Source organism: Carettochelys insculpta, chromosome 3, assembly GCF_033958435.1.
Source record: "Carettochelys insculpta isolate YL-2023 chromosome 3, ASM3395843v1, whole genome shotgun sequence".
Lineage (NCBI taxonomy): Eukaryota > Metazoa > Chordata > Testudines > Carettochelyidae > Carettochelys > Carettochelys insculpta.
In genome coordinates this window covers 154,050,875-154,064,593 of record NC_134139.1, presented here as the reverse complement: position 1 = coordinate 154,064,593, position 13,719 = coordinate 154,050,875, and the positions used below count along the sequence as shown (strand labels likewise).

General features: G+C 40.9%; 1 protein-coding gene across 2 annotated transcripts in view; it reads left to right on the top strand.

Moving 5' to 3' along the window:
• Nucleotides 1-13,719, top strand: part of COL19A1 (collagen type XIX alpha 1 chain) — a 338,823-nt gene that overhangs the window by 67,840 nt on the left and 257,264 nt on the right. For both annotated transcript variants that reach the window (XM_074991087.1, XM_074991086.1), the window contains exons 8-9: nt 529-654; nt 1,132-1,194. In XM_074991087.1, coding sequence (XP_074847188.1) covers nt 529-654; nt 1,132-1,194 — 189 coding nt within the window. The remainder of the gene's footprint in view (nt 1-528; nt 655-1,131; nt 1,195-13,719) is intronic.

The window sequence follows — 13,719 nt, the reverse complement described above, 5'->3', positions numbered from 1 at the left end:
GGCTTCCAGACATTTGAGCATTGAGTTCTGTTTTGAGAGTGTTCTAAGAGAAAAACACAGCAAGTTACATTATAAAAGTGAGAAATACCCTTTGTCCAGGAAACCCCTCTGACCTGTAGTCATTTCCTGTGATAATCAGGTAGCTCAGTAACCTTTATTTTCCTTTTCTATTTTCAGGGATATTAACAGCCTCACATTCATTTCTTGCATCTGTAGGAGTCTCAGGTGTATCTTGCATCTGCAGGGCAGCAGCTAGGAGTCTCACTTGCAAACATCAAACTGTAACAGGAGAAATCAGGGATTTCATAATGTGGGATTGCTCCTACAATGACGTCTATTTTAGTAATAACATAGGCACATTGGGATAGGTTTGATGTCAATGAGGAAGGGTGACACATTTGTAGTCTTCATTTCACAAGTGTTGCATGCAGTGACAAAAGACAAAAAAAGTTGAATGGCAACAATGTTTGAATTTTTACACTTACCAGCCATTGACTCAATTCACAATAATCCTTATTTCTGTTTTAGTGCCCACTGGAGGACAGTTTCACTACTTCTTCTCCATCACCAGTGACTGTTCACGTCAGCAAAATACACGCTTTTCCAATAACACAGCACGAATCTAAAGACGATTGTCTCTGCTTTCCAAACAAAGTATGAGAGTCATCTTCTATACATATATCCTCTATCTTGCATGCTTTGCAGAGTCTCAAAGTACTATTTCTACACCATCCTGTTATAAAAATCCTGAATTTCTTTAGAGGTATGAAAGTGGTTTATTTCTTTGATGCAGCTGGACTTATACAATAAATGTAAATTAGATTAATGTTTGTTAGCATTGCAGTATTAAATGATTTTAAGACAGAAAACAAAGGGATTGCTTTTGGGTCCACCTCAGGGCCAGCATCAAAAATGAAAACTATTCTTACACAACTATATTTTACCTCAATTTGCTTTTGTAAGAGTTTTCTGTTTTCTACACTCTTATCTGTTGGTGACAGAAAACACCACAGTATCATTGTCCAGGTGTTGGTGCCTTATTTGTCTTGACTGATTTGTATTGTTAAAGTATCTGTGTTAGAGGGAAAAATGCTACATATGTCTCTGATCTGAAAACTCATTTTTAATCAGGGTGAAGCAGGATTGCCAGGAGTAGCTGGTTTGCCCGGTCAGAAAGGAGATAAAGGAGAAAAGGTAAGATAGCAATCACTTATGGTATCTGCCAAGGCTTTACCTTTCTTTCTTTCTTTCTTTCTTTCTTTCTTTCTTTAACAAGATTGCTTACAGAGCTTTTATTTTTTGAGAAATCAGTTTATACCTCTGTTAACTATAACAATATAAATATGAAATAAAATATGTTGTAATGAAACAGCATGGCACTCACGTTGTGCTCCCTCAGTTTTTCTTGTGTTTTTTTTCTCCTTTATAACCACTGTTAGGGATGCTGCAGGAATGTGGTTTAACTAAGCCACTACTTTAGGTAACATCTGGAAACTGTCCAGCAATTACTCATCCAGCACAGGTCATACTTCTTTCTTAATCCATACCACCTGGAGGAGGGCTGCCATCTGCCTCCCAGTCCCCATCCTGTTAGCCTGACGTCAGTACCCTCCCCTTGTGCAAGGTGTCATGGCCCCTGAGTAAGAAGCTCTTGCTTTTCTATCCCTGTCCCCTAATCCCCTGGTGCCCCCCTTTCAAGTGTCAGGCTCATGCCTCCACTTTTCTTTGAGATGAGATCTTGTGATCCAACCACCTTGATTGGGTCTCTGGGTTATATTTCCCTGGTTACCAGCAGTGATATTTGTAGCAGTTGCAAGAGGCTTGGCAGATGCAACAGTTTCCTTCCGGAACAGCATGCACAGACACGGAAATCACTTCTCTGTGTCAAAATGGGATTTATTTTGCCAAAAGGTACACATCATTCAGAAGTGGATTTAAAATAGCAAAGCCCTGCATATACTATCATACCTGTTCTTGAGTACTAGTAAGGCCTGACTTATTTCTGGTGCCTCTCTGTTTTCCCTAGGCACCAAGTTACAGCCTTCTTTGTGCAGAACCCTGACTTCCGTCAGTCTCTGTGTCAAACTTAGGGCTTGCTGGGCATTTACACCCACCCTATGTGAGGGGCAGATCATTGAGCAAATGAATGTCTCTTGATCCCAGGTTCTTAGCCATGGCAAACAATTCTGTAAGCAGAGTTGGGGGTGAGCCATCCCTCTTCATCTAAACATGGCTGTCATGTTGGCAAGGATGTTCTAGAGCTTGGTCATTGGTTTTCCTTTCCTGTCTGTTTTCTTCTAAAAGCACTCTTGATCTAACTAGGCTTGTATACAGGGTAATATTATATAGGAATACCTGAGGGAGAGATTATACTTTAAAAAGTTTCTTAGTTCTCTCTACAAGGCCTAAAATGGTGGGAAAAGAGGTGTGTATCCTTGCTGTACCAGACAGTAGGTGCTCAAGTCCCATTTCCTATCTTCTTTAGGAGATGCCATCAACAAATCCTGTAATTAACTTCCTCTTCTGGAATATCAAGGGGCCAGATGCATTACTGAACAATTATCTGCACTGGGCTCTTGCCAACAGGAATCATCATCCCTTTTCTTGGCTGCTTCCCTTGCAACATTGGCAGATTCCAAGACTATTTACAGTTCCTTCTTGAATATCTGCCACACTCTAATCCTTTCCGCAGTTGGAGAAATGAACTGACTCTTCCTGAATAGTTCGGGTAGATTAGATATGCAAATTCAAGATGAGCAGTCACCAGTCTATCCTGTACATGTAAATCAGCCACCAGTGGATTTACCCTTTTATGGGTTTCATCCATAGATGAGGCCAGGCATTTCTCTTTCCAGATCCTTCCCTGTAGCGTCTCAGGCCAAGTTATGATTACTGCGGGGAAGAGTCCTGGTTCCATTCCTAATCTCTCTTTGTACCAATTTTAACCCAATTCTTTCAATAAATCCCCAGACTGTGTCCTCCTAGATGCACCCTGATCCACCAGGCCAAGCATCTTTGCTGGGTTAGTGATAAATCTTCATTTATCCATTTCCATATTGGTCCACCACTCCCCTTAAGGAATAGTAACAGAGAGGTAGCCATGTTAGCCTATACTCCAACAAAACAAAGCAACAGAAATGTAGCACTTTAAACTAAATAAATCATTTTGTAAGTCTTTAAAGTGTCCTCTTAAGGAGGGTGTCTGTGGATATTTGCCAACTGTAGCTCCTCTTTGTGGCAGCATGCAGTTACAGATACGCTGGCTTGGACACTCTTTGCTTGTTCCCAGATCCAAGGAGCATGCCTGCCAGACTCCTTGCACGGGGGACCTCCTGTTATCAGGGTCTTTCTTTCTTCAGAAGTCCTCCATCCCTCAGAGCTGAGCCCTGGTAACTCTGTATATGAATCATTAGTTTCCAACTAGCCGGCCATGAATTTGATTACTTCCAGGTGCATATGAGTTGCCTCATTCTTCCATGCAGGAGCCTGACACAGGTAGGCCAGATCACCTGGAAAGAAGTTGCCCATGTGGCCACATAATACCATGGAAAAGTAGTACCTGACCCTGAAATAGGTCAAATTCTGATAGGGCTCACTTCTGCCATCAGTTGGAATGAAGTAAATTCTTTAACCCACTCAAAAAATACCCAAATGTTTTATGGCACTCAGACAAAGTTGTTAAAGAACCAACGTTGCAGAGGTCCAGCTGCATCTGAAAAAACCTGTTCCTTGCTGATGCCCAGTGCCAGCTCTCCCATTCTGCCTATGTCACACCCTGAGTGACTTCACAAACTGGCATTTACCAACATGAACCACTGCCTGGTTTCTACTTCAGGATCACTGGATTCACTCCTGACCTTATCCTTGCAGTTAGTCACAGCCAGTAGTATGGGGGCAAGAATTCCCATGGTGTGTGTCTTTTACTATTCTCTTCCAGACCCAGTTAGCACCATTTGCACTGGTGGAAACCTCAGGCCCAAGACGTACATCCAAATTAATTTTCAGGTCTGATTCTGACATACAGTTCTCCCTGCAAAAGAAATCCTGTTTCATTCATGAATCACCCAACATTCAGTAACCTTTCCATATCTTAATTAGCATGTAGTAATAAATTAGGTCTGGCCATGACTGAGGAGACAGCCAAGTGCCAAGTGCACTACACCCGTATCTTGGGCAGCACCTGGAATGTGAAATTAAAGATGTCCTAAGCTTGCTGTTCATGAGAAATAATCTTGGCTTGGGTACACCAGTCCTCCTAGCCAGCTTCCTCAATCCTGCAAGATTACCAGCATTGATACCCACCTCTGTCTCTAACTCTGTGCAGGCAAGTGCATGAGGGAGGTATTCTGTTTTCTTTTACTGGCAGTACTCCTAACCCACCAGTCACCCGACAAGAGGCCAGCTGGCTTCTCTCATCTCTCGAATCCAGTCTCTTGCTGCAAATATTTATTTATTTATTTATTTATTTATTTATTGCAGCTGGCCCATCCTCTAATTCACAAACCTGATCTCCATCCCACCATTCATTCTGACATTGTACTGAATCTCTAGATGCTGAGCATGAGCATAATTTGGGTTTGACCCTGTGTAAATAACTTGACCCTCTTCAAAGAAACCCCAAGAAGATTAAAGTCCCAGTGGTTGCTGGGTGTAGCTAGAAAGCTACTTAATTGCAGAATATGGACCTTAATCCTAATCTACTAGTTCTCCCCAAGTTTACAGCAGAGTAAAAGATCATTATTCTGTTTTACCAATCATTCAGTAACTTCCTCAGAACAATGCAGTTTCTCAGGGGATACTTCCCATGTAACTTTTTTGGGTACCATCATCAAAAGAGGGACTGTCAGATCTGCTTTTCTAAAAGGTCCTGCATCTTTTTTTCTCCCCCACCATTAAAAAAAGTCGTAGCTCTTGCTACATAGTATAAACTCTCTATCAATGTCAAAGTTTGCAATAATTCTATCATTCTACCTGTAAGAAAACAGCATTTAGTTCCATAAAGTACCCTTCCCATACTCTGCCCTCCCTTGTTGAGGAGTTATCACCAGAGTTCCCACAGCGCCTTGAGATCCACTGTGGATGACCCCATTCCAGCTATTGGTCATGCTTCTAGACGGGAAGCATTTGAATCCCTCCCCGCACCCCGTTTTAAAGTGGTGTTCTTCTGGGGGAGCATTTTTGGAAAAAAATCTCATTTTTGCTTTCCTAAATTCTAATAAAATTTGCCTTCAAAGAAGACCCAGACCAGCTGCTTGCTAAAAGCATGTCTCCAGCTGGCCTTTGGTCAAACCAGGAAATGACTGCCAATATGAAGGTTGACAAATATGAGCCAAATCCCCCCATTTTAACCATATTTCAATATCAGCCTGGTCCCTTTTTCTTCTTATGTGAATCACAGCCATTCATGTAAATTCCTCTGAATGGGCCCATACCACAATCCCAAATGTATTTAGGGCCTGACATGCTACTTTGCAACAAGGCTGAGTGTTCTTCTGAGTTGGTTGGTCTGTTGCATCTATCAACTTCGTGCTTTGCCAGATCCAAGCTACTTCATTCATTTCCATGCCCTCCTTATCACTTTCTGCCCTGTCCTCCATCATGGCTTGCTAATGCCATAAAGAGATTTTATGTGTCACCCTTTAGACATTATCTCTAATGGCTTGCAGAAGGTTTGAGTGGCACAGCCACTGTTTTAAACCCACCTTGCTGAAAGATTGGAACTGTCAGCTGCAGTAGCACTCACCATGCCTAACCCTCACTCCCCACATACAGCTCTGAAGGAGGAGCTGTCTCAATGGCTGTGGCTCCTGTCCCTATAATCCCTCCTACACTGGACTCAGAGGTGTTTGATCTGTAGTATTCTGCCTGCTAGAAGGACCTACACTCTCTTGGTTGTTGCTGCTTCCTCAGTCTTCCACCTGAGCATGCCATACCAAGGCTTGATGCCCAGAATTAATCACAGAGTGTGACTGTAGCTGTGCCTGCTCCATATCTGGGCACTGGCCCAAAAATCCATAACTCCAGACTTGTCTGGTGCCTACCAGCTTTCTGCAGTGGAGCATACCATGCAGGCTGCTGCTAGCTTTTCCAGGATATTGAAAGCCAAAAAATTGCAGCTTTCTGGTACAGATTTTGCTAGTTCTGAAGACTATTTTTAACTGCTTTCAGAAATTTTCAACCAAGTAATGTAAGTGTTCTGAGAGTAGAAAAAGTCAGAAGTCATAGAGTAATTGCCTGAAGTTTAATACATTTTGAATTAATTTCTCTTGTCTTGGTTTTTCACTTTCTGCTGAGCTGAGAACTTTACCCAGTTTCCTGTGCTGAAAAGAACTTCCACATACTTAGTATGGCGTGTGCCTATTTGAAGATTTCTTAGGCATGTGCTGATTACAGTGTGTTTTGGATCAGGTGATATAAATAGCTGAATATATCATCCATGTAAAAAAATCCATAAGAAAAAGAATGTACCTGGTAGTAGCTTGAACAATGATGTATTTAGTGAACATGTACCCTTTGTTCCTTGCCTTATCATAGTATTACTGAGTTACAAGCAAATATTCTTTTTTTTTTATTTACTTATACCTTTGAAGCTCAAGAAAGGTTTTAGACTGACATCTCAAGAGAACTGACTATTTTATTATAGCAGTGAGCTGCTCCAAGATATGCATTCATAGGCTCTTGGTGAATGCCTTCTGTATATTGCAGTCACAAAGGCTGAGTTCCTTCAGACATCAAAGTGCCTATAGATGCACATCCTGAAGGCTATTATATTATGGCTCATTAATTTACATTTTAATTAAAAGAAAAAAATGTCTTTCCACTAGGAACAATATATGGAAGCAAAATAAGAGAAGTTATTGGAGAAAAGAACTCACAGAGGATGGAGCAGTTGTTTAGAATTGCCCTTTTCAATCTATACCTGCTCTCCCTGCCTTCCTCCCTTTCCTCTTTCCTTTCTGTCTTAGGCTGCATCTACACTAGTAAGTTCTTTTGAAAGATTTTTCGAAAGAAGGGAGCTCTTTCAAAAAATCCTGCAGAGTCTCTACACCCAAAAAGCATTCTTTTTAAGGGAAATCAAGAGAATGTGACTCTCTTTTCGAAAGTGCTCTTCCACCCCGTTTCAATAAGAACACCTTGGCTGTGGCCACACTTGGCCAAACCTTCGAAATGGCCATGCTAATGGCCAAATAGAACAATACTAATGAGGCGCTGAATTGAATATTCAACGCCTTATTAGCATTCTCATGCTTCCAGCTGCGGCGCTTCGAGAACGTGTGCGGCTTGGCTCGGCTACACAGGGGTCCTTTTTGAAGGGACCCTGCACATTTCAAAATCCCTTTATTCCTCTCAGCTGAGGGGAATAAGGGGATTTCGAAATGTACAGGGTCCTTTCAAAAAGGACCCCTGTGTAGCTGCACTGAGCTGCAGGCGTTTGAAAGCGGCGCTTTTGAAGCGCCTCAGCCAGTAGCATGAGAATGCTAATGAGGCATTGAATATTCAATTCAGCACCTCATTCGTATTCTTGGATTTGGCCATTAGCATGGCCATTTCGAAGTTTTGGCCAAGTGTGGCCACACCACTTCTTTCAAAAGCTTCTTTGAAAATAAAGTGTTTGTAGGTGCTTCACAGGGCCCTTCTTTCGAAAGAGCAATCCTCAGGGTACCTTCATTTTTGATCCCTAGCCTGTTTTTCGAAAGAGTGGGGGACTGTGTGGTTGCTCAGTTTTTAAAGAAGCTCTTTTGATCTGCTTTTTTGTGTGTGGATGCACTCCTTTGAAAGAAGCTCTTTTGGAAGAGATCTTCTGGAATGGCTTCTTCCGAAAGATCTCTGTAGTGTAGACATAGCTTTAGGGTACAGCTACACTTAGGGAAGATTGACATGCTGATGGCTGATCTTACAGGGTTTGATTTAGCGTGCCTATTGGGGATGCACTATGTTGAACTGTCATGATGCCTCTGTTGACCCTGCTACTCCTGGCAGTCACAAGGAGTAAGGGCAGTTGACTGAAAGGTTAATTTGGTTGAACTCCTGTTGTGTGGATAGCAGCAAAAATAATGGATTTTAAATAAGTTGACTCCAGTTACATAATTCTTGTAGCTGGATTTGCCTATCTAAAATTGATTTTACCTCCTAATGTTGACCTGGCCTTACTAAGTTCCTAATAAACAGAATTGGCAGCCTTAAATCACCTTCCAATTTAGATATCTCAAACCCTTTTAAGATAAAGAAGTAACAGGATAATGTTGAAGGTAAAGTTTATTTTTTCAGGACATGAAGTGGTTTAAGGATCCCAATTAAGTTTCTTAGAAATTTAAGACAGATGCAGTAGTTGGCAAACACAGGAGACCAGAGGTGGGGAAGGTACTTTAAAAACTTTTGATGCTTTCACAGCCAAAACCCATAAAATTGTAAATGCTGTGGTAGAGAAATAGAGTAGAACAAAAAAAACCCCACCCTCCCCTCTTACATATTTTTTGTTTTATTCATAATGGTGAGAAGTCTCTTCTTTCTTTGTGGAGGAGGTCCCAGCTGTGCATTATTAAAAGTTGGTGCATCATGAAAAAGATTTAACCAGCCATTAGAACTTGGCTGGGTAAAATTGGAAATTCTCAGCCATTATGATCTGACATACTCATCTAATTATGCCCAGAACATACATAGCTCAGGCAATAACATCATTGTAAGCTTTTCTACATTACACTAACCATAACTTACTCTAGCCTCTCTTCTCATCTGGGAACGAGTCGGAGTGGGTGGGGGTGGGGAAAAGGAATGGGACACTTCTTAGAGGGAAATAATATTAATTCTTTTTCCAGTGCTTGCTCATATCCATTCCATCCTAGGTTCATGTGCTTGTCACATGAATGGGTTCCAGCAGTTTTCCCATAATGGCATTTGTACAGGACTACAAATATGCTATTCAGCAATCCCCACTGCTGGCCCTGCCACCTCCCTCTCACAGTTCCTTACACAGAGAGGCAGATTTTCAGACCCATTGCACTGTCTGTCTTTGTCTAGGCATCACTCCTTGTCATCATAAGCCCAGTCACCATACTCCTGGTACTTCTCAAGGAGCTTTAGGTGTCAATTGATGGAGGTCTGTTACCAATCAGCTGAAATCCATCATTAGCCTTTGAGCAGCCATCTTTGGGATTTGGAAAACCAATACTGACCCCCCTGCATTGAGTGGCATGGGAGCTGATCGGACTCAGAAACCTCATCAACATCACAGTGTACTCCAAGCCGCCTAACTCCAGGAGAGGGGTTTCTGGTTGTGAATTGCTAGCAACCTGGATTTAGACACTTAGGTCCCAGAGTGGGAGGATTTAGAATACAACTGTCTTCAGCATGTCCTATAATCTGTTTTAGGCAGCTCTCCACCTAGCTTACTGGCTTTGTGAATCACATTCTTAAGTGCCTAGCAGTAAGTTCCTTTGTGGATCAGGGCCATAGTGGCCTGGGATTAGTGTGCCCCTTTCCTGTTACCTATGTGGAAATCAGATTGTGTCTTAGCCTCTCTCCAAGAGATATGGTATATATTAAAGATTGGCCATTAACAGAATCTTAGATTAGGGTAGGAACAGACCTCAGGAGGTCATCAAATCCAATCACCTGCTTAAAGTTGGACCAACCCTAACTAAATCATCCAAGCCAGTGCTCTGTCAAGTTGGGCCCTAAAATTCTCTGAGGGTGAAGATTCCACTATCTCCAAATTGTCTAAGTCACTCTGGATCCTATTTCTATCTTCGAGTATATCTACCTCTTCCCCCAGCCTAGTGTCATCCGTGAACTTGCTGAGGGTACGAAACATCCCCTTGTCCGGATTATAAATGAAGATGTTGAACAAAACTGTCCCAAGGACGAGTCCCTGGTGCACTCTGCTTGATGCCATCTGCCAACCAGACATGGAGCTGTTGATTGCTACTCATGGAGCCTGACGATTTTGCAAGCTTTCTATCCACCTTATAGCCCATTCATCTAAGGCATACATCTTTAACTTTCTGACTCAAATATTGTGGGAAACTATACCAAAAGTTTGCTAAAGTCCAGGTTTTTCACATCCACCACTTACCCAATATCCAGAGAGCTATATATCTCATCATAGAAGGCAATTAGGTTGGTCATGCATGATTTGTCCTTAGTGAATCCATTTTAACTGTTCCTGGTCATCTTCCTCTTGTCTAAGTGTTCCACATTGAATTCCAGGAGGACCTGGTCCATGATTTTCTTCCAGAAACTGAAGTGAGGCTGCATGGTCCATCGTTCCCCAGATTCTCCTTCCCTTTTTTTAAAGATGCACATGGCATTCACCTTTTTCCAGTTGTCCGAGACCACCCGTGATCATCATGAGTTTTCAAAGATAATGGCCACTGTCTCTGCAATCATATCAGTCAACTCACTCAGCACCCTCAGATGGATTGCATCTGGCCACATGGATTTGTGCACATCCAGCTTTTCTAAATGGTGCTTACCTGTTCTTTCACCACTAAGGTCTATTCAGCTCCATTCTGGTGGTCCATTTAATAATAGGGGATGAGCCAACATGGAACCCTCCAGAGCAGTGGCGTCCAACATGAATTCAAAGATTACCACACTTGTGGTTGTCATCTTTCCATATTCACCACATTCCCACCCCCCTCAAATAAATGCCCTCCCCCAGAGCCAGGCACACCCTGCTTCCCCCGCCCCCTGGCATTCTAATTCAATGCCAGCAACTCACCAGAGGTGCCATGCGCTTCTCCCACCAAGCAGTGAGACACATGCCACATGTGGCTCTCAGGAGGAGATGCATTTAAAGACTGCAAGAGCCGCATTCAGCTTGAGAACTCTATTCACCACAACGTGGTGTCCTATTCACCACATGTGGTGAGTGGCGAACGTGTTGGACTCCCCTGCTCCAGAGTATCAGGGACAAAGGCTGCCTGTTTCCAGGAGAGGTGTGAAAGCACCTGAGCCTAACTCTTAAGAAGTCTTACCTGCTCCCAGTTCAAAACTCCAAGGATTTCACAGTAATTTGAAGAAGCAGTTGATGGTAGAAAGGACTGTCAGGCAAGGGGGAGAGATGGGATGCTTGTGGTTTTCAGAATTAATTCATCAAGGTATAATTTTCGAGCAGCATAAATCGATGGGTTTGGTTTTTTCCTTTTGTAAATAAATCATTTTATTTCACTTCACCACAATGTACAGAATCCTGTAGGCTCCCACAGCTCATGTTTTGAACTCAGATTTTCTTCTGCAACAAGACCACCAGTCTAATCATATGATAATCACCAGTTATATTTCATGGTGCCTGAACATTTGTTACAGTGCAGTTACACTCTAATTACAGTATGACTCTAATTTTTGATATCTGTAATCACCAGCAATTCTTATAAAAGATTCTTTACTTAAATGTTCTATGCCCTTTTATGCCTTTGAAAATCTTCCATATATTACTTCTTTTCTGCCCTTTAGTTTCATATGTAGCACATGTATTTATTTAGAACCACATCTTTTGGTCCAAGTCTCTTTAAACCTGAGCCTGCAAAAGATGGGAGCCTGGTGAAAGCAGTATGTTTTGTCTGTGCATTTTGGAAATCTCAAAATTAACCATTTTGCCGGATTAAAAATTGTTGCTCACAGTTTCTCTGTAAGTAATTGATTTTAATTCTCTTCTATTATTGTACTCATTTGTTATTATTTTTTAAACTATTTATAAGCCACATGTCCAGTATTCAATGTACTCCTGGCATGCTCAGGCACAAGGAAGGTTGGTCTTGCAGGCGGAGCTTAGGGCTGGGAGTTTGGGGTTTTTTTCTTATCTATGCCACTGATTCTGTGCTTCAGTCACCGCCAGCTGTAATCTTGAGACAGGGATTCACACTTACTTTTGTAAGCTACTCTGAGACCCAAAGCAAAGCACGGTTGTTATAAAACAATAATTATTGCTCTGATAGATAACATAATAATATATAGAGCCCAAGTGATCTTTTTTTTCTGCTATTTACTCTTTCCTGGTATCTGTACAAAAGCTCAGGCATTCTTATCTATGGTGTATAACAAAGTGTAGCTGCACATTTTATATTCTGCTTATTAAAATCATAATTATATGGTGTGAGAATAACTCCCTAATACAATTTACTATGGAATATAGTTGTTTAAAGGTCTTTAAGAGGAAAGTCCATGTACTGTTATGAAGCAGCTGTGTAAATTTAGCATGGTTGACTGGTTAGTAAGTGGCTCACACTTAGAGCTTTCTACTTCTTCTTCTTTTTCTTCAGAAAGGTAACATATAGAACTGTATGAATTTATAGCATGTAAAAACATTCTATGAACATACAATACTCCTCATCTCTCTTAGCTGAAAGTGGCAAAGGAGTCAAAGTATGATGTAACATTTGCGAGTGATTGGAGTAATTCCTGCTGATCACCCTCTCTTGGTATTGGTGCCTACTCGTCATTCACACTGAAAATTTTATTCTGCTGTTGAGATTGAAACTAACTTGATATGACTATGCTCAAAACAATTTCAATATGAAGAAAAATAAAAAAATAATCATTGCGCAAATCACTGGATGTGAATTTTTGTATGGAGCACAGCTGCAAACACACGTTTAACTAATTTTGCTTGATTTGCTTATCCCACTCACATGCCATTAAACAAGAGTTGCCAGCTGACTTACGCAGGTGCAATCCTATGTGTGGATTTCTGTGAATGGATGTTCTGTCAAGTGAGGAAGAGACAAGGGTAAGGGTTATAGGAAACTCAGAAACATTAAATTATATAGTTTATCAGATTATTTCAAAATTCAGGTTTGAGTCACCTGGAGAAAGCTACTTTTTAGAAACCAATGAACAGAAAAATGTGATCTGCAGACCCTACACTTTCGTTCCTTCACTTAATTTCTAATTCTATACTTTTTCCTCTCACTGAATGTGACTTATGTGAGTAATATCATTGAAACCAGTGGGATTGCTGTCATATGTGACAGAAAAGGGCACACAGCATGGTGTTGTTAATTGCTAGGAAGAAAGTTTCTTTTTTAGTGAAGGGTAGAAATACTTTGCATTTGTGATTATTAGTATATCTAATGCTAAAATTGTTTGTATATTTTCCCTGATTTAAATTTCAAAACTTCACAGGCTCTCATATTTGAAATTATTAAGGACAATTTGTGTGATATTTTCTTCACTTGTTTTTAAAAACAATGATTTAAATTCTCATGTATTATAAATTGCCATAGGACATTGATGTTTGCGAGGTTATGCCATTTACATCAGCTGCAGCTTAATTTATAAAGGTTTTAGCAACCTTCTTCCCCCACTCCCAACAGATTTTACCCTTGCCTTTAGGTATGGAAATGTGAAGTATGGATATTCCAGTTTAGTGGGAACTTTTTGTCCCTGATTATTAGTGTCTTAAAAAAGCAGGAAGCAATACAATCTGCACATGTGAGCTACTACCTATAGAAATATTAAAAGCATGTAGTTTATGTGTGTATATACATATATAGGGGCTCTGTACTGAATCCTACAATGAATGGCAATTTTATTTCAGGATAGTAGGATTTTGGCCCTATATTTGTGAAATATCTTGTAAAATAACAACATTGATTGAAGCACACTTTTCTATAGTATATCCTAGCAAGGAGTGAAGGTACTAGATAGTTGTGTCTCTACATAACCTTGCCACAGAAAGTCAAATCTCGCATTTACACATCTGCAATGTAGAATACAAAT